Source organism: Podarcis liolepis (genome assembly GCF_965112155.1).
Source record: "Podarcis liolepis genome assembly, chromosome: 1".
Lineage (NCBI taxonomy): Eukaryota > Metazoa > Chordata > Lepidosauria > Squamata > Lacertidae > Podarcis > Podarcis liolepis.
This window is the reverse complement of record NC_139554.1, coordinates 105,091,267-105,106,410: the sequence shown is the minus strand read 5'-3', so window position 1 is coordinate 105,106,410 and position 15,144 is coordinate 105,091,267. Positions and strand designations below refer to the sequence as shown.

Sequence of the window (15,144 nt, the reverse complement as noted above, 5' to 3'; positions counted from 1 at the left end):
AAACAGATTAGGGTGCCTTGGTAAGACAGGACCAAATGTCTTGTTCGGATGACAGGAGAGAGCATGTCAAAGTTGGATATTCCTTCTCACTGAACGAAGAAAGACACAGTGCGTTTGTGGGTATATTTTTTAACCAGATTGCAGCTAGTGATTTTATCGTTACAGAGACTGTGCTTAAACCAAGAAAGTACACCACAGAAAGCATGTAGCTCTGCTACATGAAGAACAGATGTTCTTCAGACGGTGCAGCTGTTGAATAACAGATAATTCAAGATATTGCACCCGCTTAAAAAGAAAGAAAAAACTTTTAAGGAATTTACGACTTTAACACCCAATGAGGGCCAAATTAAAGCTTCAGTTATACATACCAAAATGTAACAGCTTAACAGTATTTGGGGGGGGGGGCAGATTTAATAGCAAATCTCTCTGCACTTCAGTACAAATCCAGCTCAGTAACCTAATGTATGCTTATGCCTTCAGAAAAAGAAAAACTCCAGGTGAATTAAAAATAGGCACAGCAAGGAATTAGCCACTGACAGTTTATGGAAAGCAGAGATACTCGCAGGGAGAGAAGAGCAGGAATTCTCCTAAATTAGTTGTGTCTCACACAGATTGAGTGAAGTATTGATTCTGGACTGAAGCCCGCAGCAGCCTCCTGATCACAACACCTGTGCAAATATTGTACAGCATGAATGCTCCTGCGCCTCTGTATACGTTTCATACCTCCAGTGGATAATTGGGAGGTGGGAAGGAATGAGACTAAAAAGGCAGGAGATGGGCAAACTTGAGAGGCCCTTCATTTTCAGCGGGTGAGAAACAGAACTCATTTAAGCGGCAAAACGCACATCACTGAAGATGTTGCTCTCTTTTATAATCTCCCCCAATCAAATGCAATCAGTTCAAATTTGATGTGGGAATTCACTCTAAGCACTTGGTATTTTCCAGGCTCGCTGCTGAAATGCGCGTCCTCCTTTTCCTATGTGTTTGGAGCCTGAAACCTTGGCCACGGCACATCCTTCTCACTAGGTTTATTATGAATTCATTTATCTATCTCTGTGGAGAGGGCAACTATCCCTCTAAAAGCGCATGCAAGGATGTGGGGTGGAGGTGCATTAATGCTTTTGAGCATAAGGAAGGTAGCAGGTCTGAGGTTTTTGGTGGAATAATGTGTCTCCAAAAACATCACCTACACAACCATATTTTTTGGGGGGGGGTGCAGTTATGTGCTCAAGATGCATTGATTCTAAACATTTCATAATGTTCCGGCCGCCAACCACACAGCATTCACATGACGAAGCAAAACAAATGCATTCTGACAGCAAACGTTAAGAAACAAAAACCATAATCTGAAAAAGCCCAGGCGCCAAACGTAAATTTGGGACTATAAAAGAATATGAGAATGATTCTTATTTTTAATGCGTTAAAAACTTATAAACAGCTTAGCTGATTTGCTGTCAATGAAAATATATAGCTTCCCCCCTCCCTCTCTTTTCAGAACATTTATCAGCACTTGGCAACTCTGGACTAACCTGACATGCAAGATGATCAAAATGGATTATGTAATCTTTTCCATTTATTCCTATTGATTTTAGTCATGATAAAATTCATCAGTGTGGGCTGGGGACATGGTGCCTGAAGAGCTTTGGGTTGAATGAAACAAAATAAATAAATAAGTCCGTCCTGGTAACAATTTGTGGGCTGTTGCCATTTTCTGATCTCACAGTGTGGGGAGGAGAGAGAAAAAAGAGGAAAAAAGCCCTCCATGGTAGCAATGAAAATATATTCTACTGTATTCCAAAATGGACATCTACTGTTAATACCTCATGACAAGCTTCTTTGGATGTTAACTCCTAATTTGCCCAACCAGATACACAGAGTTAGGGCCAGTAATTTATATTGTCCCTTAAAACTGGAGGTTTAAGAAGAATCTGTTTTAAACTTTTAACCACCGGTGGGGTGGGGGGGAGGCGCAAGAGAAGGGAGGGTATAGTTCAAGACTAATCAACTTTATTTCCGTAACTGCCGGTAACATCAAAATGCCAGCGAGTGGACCATTTTAATCAGTTTTATTGATTCATGTGTTCAGTTCTTATTCAGTTAAAAACAAGGCACATTAAATACATCCTCTTATTGCTCTATAAATGCATGCAGCTCATTCTGTATATCAAAAGTAATAAACAATGACAATAAAACACAGAGACAGTTATAAAAATGACAACCCAGCCTCAAACACAGTATTTAACAGTCCAATCCTGAACAATAACCCGTCACAATACATAAAAGTGCCAGATGGAAAAACATGCGGCAAAGTATATATGTATATGTATGCATATAGGTACGTGTGCATACACACACACCAAGCCACAGGGCTGCTTTGCTGTTCATTGTTTTGGCTTTCTTTTTGGAACACTGTGGCATTATACAGAATTATTATCTGGGAAAAGTAAAAACCCTGCACGTGCTTTCTATTTCCCGCACGTGACCATCTTCCAAACAAAAATCCAGAATATCGTGCCAATCAAGTAATTCTCCGCCTATCATTTGACTGAATCAATCAAGTATGATGCGCAGAACTTTTCGCTTCCTGTACAAAGCAGTGGCGCCCATGTGACAAAGCGAAAGACATTCAGAGAGATCCAACCCAAAATGGGGGAACGTGCATACTATAAAACTACGGAAGAAAGGAAAAGAACCTCCACTACAAGTGCATGCTCATGGTGTGGACGTGTTGGTAGCAAATGGTGAGGAGAGTAATGCCTATGCTAAAGAGCTACGGGAGAAAGGAATGGAACCACACCAAGGAGTCCCACCGACGTCTCTAGGGAAGGGCCATTCATGAACATAGTGGTGAGCATGAAGGTCACCCCATCATAATCAAGGTTCTGGGGAAGTTTTCACAAGTGTTGTGCTGTGTGTACAGACCTTGGGGGGAAGCACATGACATCAGATGCAAATCTACATGGTGCTGCCTGCTCCATGCTCCTGTGTTGTTGAAAACAGGAGCTCATGATGCCCCGATAGGGCTAAAGTTACTGGCATAACTAGACATTGCTGGAAATCCTGTGTTGCCTTCTGTTAATGTGCATATAAAGGTTTATATGCATTTTGAAAACACTTTGTGCTGAGGTTTTCATTCTGACAGGTCTAAAGTAACATGGCTTGGATACCCATTGCTCTTCAGTGCTAAAAGCCCTACTGCTATGCTAATGGTTAGAGAAAGAGAGAGAGAGAGAACATGATAGCAGATGTTCTTTTGTCTGAAGGTATGAAATTTTAAAATGCTACTTTGATTATATACAAATATTGGCACACACACCCTTTTAGGGGTGCAAATAGAGGAAATACAGTATTTTTCCGTGTAGAAGACTATATTTTTTCCTAAATTTCTGAAGTTTAAAATAAGGCGTCATCTTATACACGGAGAGTGTATAGTGCATTTTCTTAATTTTGAATCCAAAAAAATAAGGGGCGTTTTATACACGGGGGCGTCTTATACACGGAAAAATACGGTAGTCATTTCCCCACATTCTGCAATATGTGGGAAAGCAAGTTTCCAATTAATGGTTGGTGCTGATTTTTCATGTCCCCCAAACTAGATGCACATACACATATATAAGGGGATGAAAACAGATATGAAAAAACCAGCCCAATGTGTGTTGGTGGTGTGGAAGGGAAGCAACCGAGAGTACAAAATAACCCTTTGTGCTCAGAGACAGATGTCTCAAATGTCCAAATATACAAAAGGATTTAGTCACATGTTTCAAGTCTATCTGAAATGCTCAGGGTCTAAAAGCAAGACAAATCTGTTTCTTCTCCATTTCCTTCCTGCTACTGCCAACATAGAAAACAGTAAGTCTGAGGGACCTTGAACATAGCAAAAAGAAATGTCTGAATAGAATTTCACAGCAGGCCTCTGAGAACGTTGCCCTCAAATATCTTTTACTAGATTGTGGCTCTTCGCCTTCATCTTGAGAATGAAAAAAAAACACACATGCAAAAATGTGAATGGATCCTTCTAAAAGTTAGTTGCCGGGTTACTTTTAATACACTTGCAGCTATTCCTAGCAGTAAACGCCCTCTACACCTTCAAAAAGTGTTTTTGCCAGGGGAGAGGTTTGGGGATGGCATTGCAGGAATATTAAGATAGTTCCATGGTCCATTAGAAGGATCCTGCGGTATATGCCAGTACTGAAAAGCCCTGTGCACAGAAACCCTTCTACATGCTATTAAGGGCCAATTCCTACGTTTTGTTCCTGGGATGCCCTCTTTGCATCACTCAGGGGGTGAAACTAACAATAATAAATAATGATAATAATAAGAGTAATAATGATGATGAAAACGATCTCGACATGCCGTTAAAATAGTGCAGAACTTTCCCATGTCAATTCTTACAGGAGTATCCCTTAAATAAAAAAACTGGCATGAGGGTAAAAGCCCGTAGAGATGTCAAAATAAAGGCCCACCTGATGTCAACTTTTCTCTTTGCTGCATACTATTCCTTTATTTTGCAGACAGCAAAAAGAAAGCTTCCAAGTGACCTGAGTGACATTAGCCCACTTAATTGGAAGGCAAAAGATAAATGAAAACCCATGCTTCAAAAGCGTGCCCAAAATCAAACTGGCTACCTTAATAATAATTAAATGAAATCCAGCTCCATGTTTCTCTAGCAAAACATGCTGAGATGCTAGAATAGTTTTGGCTTGTGCTTTGTTTTGTGTATTCTCCATAAACGAACAATAAATTGAGATACTGGCATTAAAAACACAATAGAAACCTCACAAGAAACCCAACTACTGTATATGCACCACAAACTTTACCACTTGCTATAGAAGAAATAACAGGGATGAAACTTCCATCCATAATGTTGCGTTTTCCCATGGTGGCATAATAGGCACCATTTAAATAATGATCATAATAATCTTGTGTTGTGCTTCTAAACTTATGCTTGTCTTAAAGTGATTTCAGAAATTCACCTGTAAATCACAGGTGAAGGACATAATTGAGTACGCCCCACTAGTTTCAATGAGACTTAAATATGTTGAACTCAATATGTCCTCCAAACCGCACACAATTATCATGGCAATTTTCAGGACATACATTTATATTTTGTGCAATATTCAATGGAAAATCCAGATGTGAGAACTCTTGTTCTCCCCAACAACAAATCACTCCATTTTTTTTAAACGACATGCATGCTTTAATAGCTTTGCAATACCAGTAATAATAATAATACAATCATCCCCAAAGTTCTAGGCAACAAGATGAATATTTAGCACAACACACTTCTCCTAAAAGAAAAAAGCAATCCAGAAGTTTAATAAACAAGCCGACGTATAAGACACTAAAGGCATGCTGGCACCTTCCACTTCTGCCAAATCAAAGCAGCAAGACAGGAGAAGAGAGCCAGGGGCCACCGTACTAAGGTAGAAAAGGATTTTTTCTTGTTCCAGTTCAGGTGGCAGAATGAAACTGCACCTGGATCTCCTGCCATGGGCCCCAAGGGCAGCCAAGGTGTAGTGCAGATCCCCCAGGAGTTGCCCAGAAAAAGGCACTGGGGGCAGAGTTCCCTCACTCCAAATGCATGTCCACCACTGATTCTGCAGAAAGCAGAAACATATACCCAGTTAAGGAGGCCAAAAGTCAAAATGGTAGTAGAACTTTAAGGACTGCAATAGTAGGCTGTTAAGTAAGCAGACTGCAACAGTGTTTTTTTCCGTACAGTTGCTCAATGCCAGACAGATCAAGCAGAGGAAGCGGGACACATCTGAAAGCACTGGAATGTTTTTCAGCAGCAACAGGAGATCCACCATTTTGCAGCCGAGGGTTCCCAAAACTCACAGACCGCCACCACTCCGATCTACTGAAATCCTATCGCGCTGGTGGATGTTCTCTTCTGCAGCTTTCATAAGTACAGCTAGGCGGCTTCCAGAGACAAATCCTTTCTGAATAGCAGTCATGAGCTAAAACACAAACAAACAATCATTCATTTAGAAATGTAGATTTTTTTATATATATGATGTCTTAACACACGAGCAAACGTTAACACATTACAAAACTGTGTGGTGAAGCAGAGCCAGACTTCACTCTCAAAATCCAGAGTGGAAGACCGAGAAGCATCGCTCTTGTGTCACCGCCCTCCACACCTCAGAAGATGAGCACAGCATCTTCCATATTACCACTGGTGGGCATGCTCTCTTAATAGTGTTCTGATTCCATGTTGTTGCTACTCCGGTGAGAAAGCCAACAGAACAATTGGAGAACTGCTCTTCCTGTCCTATTTGTTATGCTGGGCTTGCATCGCACAATTATCAACCTGACAGCAAATGCTACAAGCCACACTCTCGTTTTACTTCTCTGGCTTTTTTTTCCTTTAAGGCCAAAGCAGAGATGAATGAACAATGTGCAAGGCATTATTTGGCCAATTTTCCTTTTTCTGAGCAATCAGAAATTCCTCCAGGATATTCATCTCTCTCTCTGTGTATGTATATGTGCACACAGATATCTATATATAGCTCTATATATATCTCTACATATAGATATAGGTATATATAGATATGAATATTTCTGACTTTAGCTCATTGGACTGCCTAAGCAAGTGCAGTCAAGTATTCATTGGAGCTCTTCTGGCTACTTGAGAAAACCCATGATGTTTAAGCAGGTTTGAGCATCTGAAAGACTAGACTAACACGAATGGATGCAACAGCAACAGTAACATCACCCATGAGCATGGTACTTTCAAAGAACAGAAGGATATGTCCCTACCCTGGAGATTTAAACAGGAAACAGGTATTGAAGAAGAAAACAGAAGTAGGCCACTCATCATTCTATTTATTCAAAGAATGATCATGTGTATCTAATAAATGAAAAGACCTACTCCTTCGGAGGAGCAGAAGTTCTCTTTTTTACCCACCTGCCTGTGATGACAAAGACTCTCCTCCTGCAAGAGAGGGGAGTGGTTGTGGGCGGGAGCCGGTCTCCGCCTCAAGCAGGGGGCATTTGCCCCCTGCCTCCCACTTACCTGGCTGGCGCCCACGGCCAGACACCCAACCAGGTGCCTTCAAGGGGGCATGTACAGCAGCCTAAATTGCTGTGGCGCCAGCCTCCCGGCCTCACTTTTCGTCGTCCCGTCACGAGTCACCCACCCTCCACTCCCTTAGAGCTCAGGGTCTCGGTTTTCTTCGGCCTTGCTATGAACCTTAGGTTGGTCGCCCTGGTTGTCCGGGGGACCTAGTAGGAATTTTTCCATTTGGCATTAGGCTTTTTGGTTTTTTCGCCTACCTCGTAGCAATCGTCACAACTTTCGTGGTATTGGTGGGTAGGTTAGGCATTGGAATAATGTGTTGTGGTGTGTCGAAGGGCTAGGTGTGGCCATCGCCTATGACTTCAATTTTTGGGTATTCCGTTAAAGGAATCCGGCAGTCGTGTATTCTGTCCGATGCCTGCGTGGCGGGAGGCCATGGCACGACCCTCGGTGACATCAGGGGAAAGCTTATAGTTGGATTAGCATCAACAGGCTCCACCTACTGGTGAATAAACCCCCCTGTTTTAGACTCACCCCTCTCTGAGTGGGTGGAGTCAGCTGACATAATCCAATGCCTAAGCCAATACCTTTTCACTTGCTGTAATCAATAAAGTTGTGGCCTTTTCTTGCCCATTAACCTTATATCACGTGTCCTTGTGTTTTCATTCCACAATGCGGGGATCGGGTCCTCGAACCACAATACATTATATCCACGTGGATCAATGCCAACTGAGGAATACATGCAGTGTGAAATCACCTGTCCCAAAGTTTTTGTATATGAAAAGCACCCCTTACCTACAAAGATAACACACCAGGGAGGTGGCTAGACAAAAAGCCTTCTGCCTGACATAGAGGCAATGTCAAACAAGAGATCCCCTACTCTGTATTCTAAACTGGTATAGTCCTGAATTATGAATATTTCCCCAAAATGCAACCAGATCTTGTTTTTTACAGGCTCTGCTCTGGATGGCAGGAGAGAAACTGGTATAGAACAAAATGAATTAAACATTGCATTTTATATTTTAAATAGGCATTATTAGTTTTATTGGCTTGTTTGGTATTATTACCTGGCCCAAGTACTTGGGATAAGATAGGCTGGAAATTTAAATGAAAAATGCAGATCTGTGTTAAATGGTTTTAAGCATGCACCCCTAAATATCTGAAGTGTGCAAAGCACAATAAAGCTGGTCCCTTTAAAAAAAAAACCCACACAAATAACATACAACAGGATAAGCTATTTCATCTTAACGTGATGGCACTGACAAAACAAGCCAAATTTTAAACAAATACAATCATGAAATCAAAGTGCTACCAATACAGAATAAGACTTTCAAAATCTAAAATTAAATCCTGTTAATTTTGGAGCCTGAGAATAAATGAGAATGTTAGCTGGGAGTGGGGGTAGGGAGTAGATTTTCTTTTAAAAAAGAACGCCTTAATGTGATTTACATTACAGGCAAATTTTCTATTTTAAACCTCTGTATAAATAAATGTACTCACATAACTTATTCTACTATGTGTGGAAGGGGGGAGAATACACATATACACACACAAATATATATAATACGCTAGACTCAACCTGTGAAAATTTCCACATTTAGATTCAACAGTGCTCTTATCTGCAACCCATCTTGAGAGAGACAATTACCATTTTCCTTTGCCTTGATCTTGTTTGTTTAACTTGACACAGTGAAGAAAGGGCTGACATTGACCAAAATCCCCAGCATTAATTTATCTCATGTTCTGCATTCATCATTGCCACTGCGCAGGAAGGACCTGGCAGTCATTTGAAAAACCTGACCAAGGAAGGCTCTACAAAAACAAACCTGGCTGGCAATGGAAAACAAATAAGCTGCTGCTTGTATGAAAGGAGTCAAATGGATGCCTAGACGCATTTCAGAAACCTCTTTAGAGCTTGTGTATTTTGCAGCATTGGAATTAAAGACACGTGTGTTCCTAGGATTCCACCTTCTGCACCCACAAAACCACAGGCCAATTTTCTCCCCTCTGGTTTTATAGGATAAGGGAGCAATTCACAGGCCAATTGATATGCAAGTGGCAGAGTTCAAACATCAAGGCAAACACACAACGTGGCAATCAAGAACGCGCTTGAGGATTGTGTTAGCCAATTCCTCCTCCGCCTCCTGTGTGCTGATACTCTCCCCCACTTCCTGATTCGTGGCAACATCTAGAACTGCCCCGATGTCTAGAACTCAGCAAAACTCCGGTTACCGCTAGCTATGCTTGCTAGCAAGAATGAGAACAGACTTCAAAAACTGGGGTTCCAATTCTGCTTGCAGGCAGGCTATGGATACTCCTAACTACAACAGGGGAGGGAATCGGCCGTGCAAAGGAGGGAGGGGGCCGCGCACGCAAGCTTCTCCCTTCACACATCAAACCCCAAGGGCGGATCTGGCTAAGGGAAAGGCTATACCGTGTGCTAAAGGATTCATCAAGGAAAGAAACATGCAGCAAGATGAACGCTGGTTGAGAGATCTCAGTGATTTACTTGCTATTGTCTGGAGCAATACCCTACCCCCACCCCATCTCAAGCTGCCTCTCATACCTTGCTGTGAGTCTGGGTGGGTGCCCCCCCTAAAATAAATACATGGGGGGGGGAGAGAGAGAACTGAAAGATGGAGTGCACAAATTGTAACAATGCAGGTGTGCTTGGAAACTGAATGTGGCATGTATGTGATCCTGGAGTAATCCATGTGTCAAGCAGATGTCAAATTAATTACAGCCCAATAGCACAAATTTAGTATTTTTATCATAGGAAGGGGGTATATTATTTTGCTTCTCCCCTCTTTTTGAATTTCAGTTTTTAAATAGGTTTAGTAATGAGATGGGAAGAGAATATGCAAGATATTCCATCCCTATCATATAGCTGGAACAAAAAAAATGCTTTTTTTAAAAAAAGGAAAATCCGTCTGTCCAACCATTGGCAACTATGTAGCAAACATCCTTCCAACCTGCATTTAAATCACAGATACAGCTAGCCTCTGAAAAGAGCAAAAAAATTCTGAATTTATAGTCAGCATTGGACCACTAAGAAGGAAGGAATCATGTCCTGGGCCGCTGGCCCTTATGTTGGACAATGTGAGCAACACTGTGCTGATTCACCACTAGACTAAGTGCCATCTAACATGCTGCCCATGCACAAAATAAATTAACATCCTGTATATTCATTAATTTAAAAAAATCAGGAGAAATATTTAATCAGTCTCCATGCAAGTCAGTGTTATGAACATGCAAAGGACAAACTTTGAGCATGAAAATTTGCCTGCTTAGATTTAAGCCAAGTCTACTAGAATTGGTTAAGTCAGAAAGTAGGCTGGAGATCAATTTTTTAAAAGGGAGAAACTGCAGGGGTGAGTAGGAAGAAACCTAAGGAGTCAACACAACTGAGTTTGAAACCAAGGATTTAATGTTTTGCCCAACCGAGGAACAGCATTCCCATTACCAATTTGCTGACAAAAATCTAAGATGGAAAGGTAAATATTAAATGATTTTCAGAGACCTTGATTTCAAGGCCTACCTGTCTGCACTATGTGACAGCCAGATCATAGGCTAAAATTGCATTCTGGGTGTCTTCCACCTCCCTGCACTGCTTCTCTGTCACTCTCCATGGTCATCAAGCAGTAGCAGCAGTGGATTACAAGGCCAGCCTCAGAGGATGAGAGCAGCTAGTACAGTCGTACCTTGGATCCTGAACGCCTTGGTACTTATCCGTTTTGGCTCCCGAACGCCACAACCCCGGAAGTGAGTGTTCTAGTTTGTGAATGTTCTTTGGAACCTGAATGTCCAATGGGGCTTCCGCAGCTTCTGATTGGCTGCAGGAGCTTCCTGCAGCCAATCAGAAGCCACATCTTGGTTTCCAAACGTTTTGGAAGCCGAACAGACTTCTGGAAGGGATTCTGTTTGACTTCCAAGGTGCCACTGTGGTGGTGCCAAGTGGCCTGGGGATCTGGATCTCAGGGGCAGGGCCCACAAGGATGGCAGACAAAGAAGCCAGCGGAGCTGGGGGGCTGCTACATACTGTTTTGGTTACCCCCTCCCTCTAGCTCGCTTGGGCTGCCTGCCCACCCCTTCTTGTCATGCTATACTTTGCATATGTTATAAAATATATGCATCAAAACAATCACACATATTTAGAAGGAACCAACTCACCTGCAAAAACTCATTGAGTTCAACCTGCCCATTCTTGTTCAGATCCACTTCATTCAAAATCTCATGGAGTGCTCTTTCATTAATTTGAAGGTTGATGCTCTATAAAAGTTTATGAAAGGGGAAAAAACCCACAATCCTGGATTAACAAAACACTATTAATAGCACGTCAGGCAATTTTGATAGTATTTTTTAAGGTAAGTAAAATGTTACCTCCAACACACGCTGCACATCCACTATGGTAATAAAGCCTTTGCCATCTTTATCAAACATGTGGAATCTCTTTTTATATCTGCAAAAAATGGATAATTCAGGAAGCAGCTATATAATGCCAAAGAGCAAAAGCAGTTTTATAAAGAAGCCCAACCTATGGGATGTTCTCCTCCTTTCTTGCAAAATCTCCACCATCAGACAGTGCCGCGGTTATTGTCACCAATGCTACTCAACTTTCCTCATTTTAATGCCATAACATACCACCTTCTACCATACCAAGTACTGCCAGGATTCAGTCATCTTGGGGAAGGAGGTGCAGCTCAATAGTAGAGCACATACTTTTGAACACCAACACATTGGCATCTCCAGTTGAATAATCTTGGTAGCAGAAGTGGGGGAAAGGTCTGCCTAAAGCAAGGATCAGAAACATCTGTGGCTTGCCAGATCTTGATAGACTACGAGTCCTATCATCCCTGACTGCTGGCTGGGGCTGATGGGTGTTGAGAACCCAACAATATCTGGAGGGCCATAGAGGTTCCTCATCCCTGGCCTAAAAGCTCAGGAGAACCACTGCAAGTCAGCGTAGAGAGAGAGTGTTAATGGACCAGATAGATTAATCATCTGAATACACAAGGCAGTGTCATACACAGACCCAACAGATGTTGAGCCAAGACAGAGATATCATTATGCCCGATGCTCTTAGCCAATCAGGGAATGTCAAACAGTTACTAAAGGCAACCTAATGGCATCCGTCTGTCTCGAGAGACAACGGAGTACTCTGGGGGTGAGATCAAGCTGAAGTGACCTCCCCTAGGCGCACGTCTAGGCAATGGAGGTCCTGGGCTGCCCAGATGACAAGACCTCCCTCTCAGCCTCGCTGATGTGATCCAAAGGAAAGCAGAGCAATATGTTTGGCACCAGGAGTTGCCAGGAGGAGGTGCATATGATGCCATCCAAACATCTTAGGGACTGCACTCCTGATTTATGTCTTCCTTCTCCCAAAGATATCCCACAAGGCAGTGGTGGTTTAGGACCAGAGTTTTCCTTCTCCTAGATGGGAAACCTTCCCAGGTTGCCAAGCCCCATCTGCCTACCATTTCCCTCCACAGCTCATGCAGAAACTGCCTTCTTGACCGTTGGACCCACTATTGGTCTCATCCACTTAATCTGCCAGAGTCTGTCTTCGCATGGAGAAGGAAAGGCCAGTCAAAGCCATTTCCAAGAGTGTGGGCACTGGCACACGCTTACAGCTTCTAGGAGCCACAGGTGAGAGCTGAGTGCAGGGTGGGGACCAAAGGTGGTCAAAGTACCCCAGAAGGAACACAATGTATCCCCCACCAGAGGTCCTACCCGTCCCCTAACTCCCCATACACCCCTCAAGCCAGCCTCAAACGGGGCAAATAAACACAAAGAAAGATCACGTACAATGGCAGCAAAATTAAATAAAAGGATCTGCCATCTCAGCCCGGCTTGCGCAGCTGGGGGTTTTGTTCTTAACACTTGCCACCTACCCACCGCAGTTCTATCCAGACCCCAGAAATAGCAACTACTACCTTGCACAATGTATTTACCTCTCAATATCTGCTGGGGACAAAGTGATTTCGCTGCGATCCGTCAGTTGCTCTGATCGTGCCTTGTAGCCCATTTCGTAGTACAAAAACTTCTTCGCCTCTGCAAGCTGCTCCTATACAGAGAGAGAGAGAGCAGCACACAGTGTCTCAACTCTAGGGTAACAGCAAATATTTACATTCCGAATTCCTTCTTTGCTGTAATGTTTTACTGGCTCCTTTCACTTAATTATAATTGCTGGTCCTTAGAGGAATATCAGCAGTTGATGACCAAAAAGTGCTTAAAGGTGAACAAGGTAATTAAGATTAGGCAGCATTTCATGCTTCAGCTAGATCACTGGTTTGGTTGTACAAGTGTTGATTATCAAGCGATAATTACTCTGGGAGACGTGCAATGTAAAGATTTTAAAGGCTCTAACGTGCCCTCAATCCACACATGCAACTAGCAGCGATGTCAGCAAGGCTTGTGCTTGCAGACAGAAAGGGACAAGAGATGGCCTTTAAATTTAATGCTGGTATCTTATAGCTACAATAAATACACTAAATGGCGAGACACAGGCTTTAATGCATCCAATTTTTGAGGGCTTCTGGCATTTGCTGTGATTACTCTCTTCAGGCAGCAGGACAACGAGGCAGCCCCTAGTTGGGAATCTTCAAATCCCCTCTTCCATTCCAAAACTTCATTTTGCACTGTTTTCTGCTCCTTGCTGCTCTGCTCCTGTATTCAATGTGCCTGACCATGTTCAGTGTTTTCCAGGCTCTGCTCCTTTGAGGAAGTAGGGACTTACAGATGAAACCAGCTATCGTGCTTTGACAAAATATTGTTTTCCATAGCAAGTAAGTTAGCTTCAAAAGGCCTGAAAACAAGATACTGGAATCCTTGAGCACATGAAGTACAGCTACTGGGGGCGGAAGGCAGGGAGAAGGCATGTTTATGAAAGACATTCTTTTTTCCAGTGCAAACTACATGTACCACAGGAAGGCCATGGGGGCAGGAATTGGCCTGCCCTCAGTAACAGGTCTAAGTTCTTACGGCAAGAGTTGCAGTACTCACCATGTGGATTGGATTATCTCCTATCTCTGCACCATGGCTTTTGGGGGAAAGGGAACTCTGGGAAGAAGGTGAGTACCTCCAAATATTACAGCAGGGAGGGTGAGCAGTCCCCAAAGGGAGGCTATTTTAGCAGCATCGCTTGAGTAAACGCAGCATGTGGTTTGGGCCCAACCAGAATGGGGGGGGGGTGCCCATGCGTGTCTGTGCATATGTGTGCATGTGTGTGTGTGTATACACACACACACACACACACACACACACACACACACACACCTCCAAGGAGTTAAAGGAAGTACAGTGGTACCTCGGGTTAAGTACTTAATTCATTCCGTAGGTCCATTCTTAACCTGAAACTGTTCTTAACCTGAAGCACCACTTTAGCTAATGGGGCCTCCTGCTGCCGCTGCATGATTTCTGTTCTCATCCTGAAGCAAAGTTCTTAACCCGAGGTAATATTTCTGGGTTAGCGGAGTCTGTAACCTGAAGCGTATGTAACCTGAAGCGTATGTAACCCGAGGCACCACTGTGCACATGTCTGTTCCACCGTTTATCTCGCAACAACCCCGCAAGGTGGGTCTAGCTGAGAGAAAGCGACAGGCATGAAGTCACCCAGCGAGCACCTTGGCTTAGTGGGGTTTTGAATCTCCACAGGCCGACAACTCTGACAACCCTGACAAAATCCAAAGCAACTATGGCTCATTCGCCAATGCCCATGAGTTTCTTGGGGAAGGATCTTGCAATCCTTTTGCTGCGAACCTAGAGGCCCACCCTTGTACCTTTTTCTTCTGTTCGCTCCATTTGAGCTTCTTCCCCATTATCTCAATTATCCTTGGCAAGGCTTCGTCGGCAGCCTGCACGTTCAGGAAGGCCAGGCGTGTGCGGCGAGCAATCACATCCACCGCAGTGCAGGCATACTCTTGGATTGCATACTCAATCTGCAATATTTGAGACACACACAGAGAGAGAGAGAGAGCTCAAAGATCTGTTTCAGTTCGATAGCCTGGCTCTGGACAGAGAGATTACAATACTAAAAGGAAAAGGGAAAGAGGTAATGTAATGTAATGTTCTGTACTGTAATGTAATGTATACAGACTGTGATTCAAGATGGAGTTACCCACCAT

At 43.1% G+C, this 15,144-nt stretch overlaps 1 protein-coding gene and 2 long non-coding RNA genes across 5 annotated transcripts in view; 2 read left to right on the top strand and 1 right to left on the bottom strand.

Annotated features, from left to right (window-relative positions):
• Window positions 1-3,483, top strand: part of LOC310703285 — a 10,638-nt gene extending 7,155 nt beyond the window's left edge. Inside the window, exon 2 of the long non-coding RNA XR_014524059.1 lies at window positions 1-3,483. This exon is cut by the window's left edge and continues 4,462 nt beyond it. This is a non-coding gene — a long non-coding RNA (uncharacterized lncRNA).
• Window positions 1-15,144, top strand: part of LOC310703258 — a 331,049-nt gene that overhangs the window by 237,368 nt on the left and 78,537 nt on the right. The window lies entirely within an intron of this gene.
• The window catches only part of GPD2 (glycerol-3-phosphate dehydrogenase 2), an 89,520-nt gene continuing 76,427 nt past the window's right edge, over window positions 2,052-15,144 (bottom strand). For all 3 annotated transcript variants that reach the window (XM_083494090.1, XM_083494091.1, XM_083494092.1), the window contains exons 13-17: window positions 14,800-14,958; window positions 12,973-13,085; window positions 11,402-11,480; window positions 11,192-11,290; window positions 2,052-5,960 (exon numbers count right to left, since the gene is read on the bottom strand). In XM_083494090.1, the coding sequence (XP_083350216.1) occupies window positions 5,835-5,960; window positions 11,192-11,290; window positions 11,402-11,480; window positions 12,973-13,085; window positions 14,800-14,958 (576 nt within the window). In that variant the 3' untranslated portion in view covers window positions 2,052-5,834. The remainder of the gene's footprint in view (window positions 5,961-11,191; window positions 11,291-11,401; window positions 11,481-12,972; window positions 13,086-14,799; window positions 14,959-15,144) is intronic.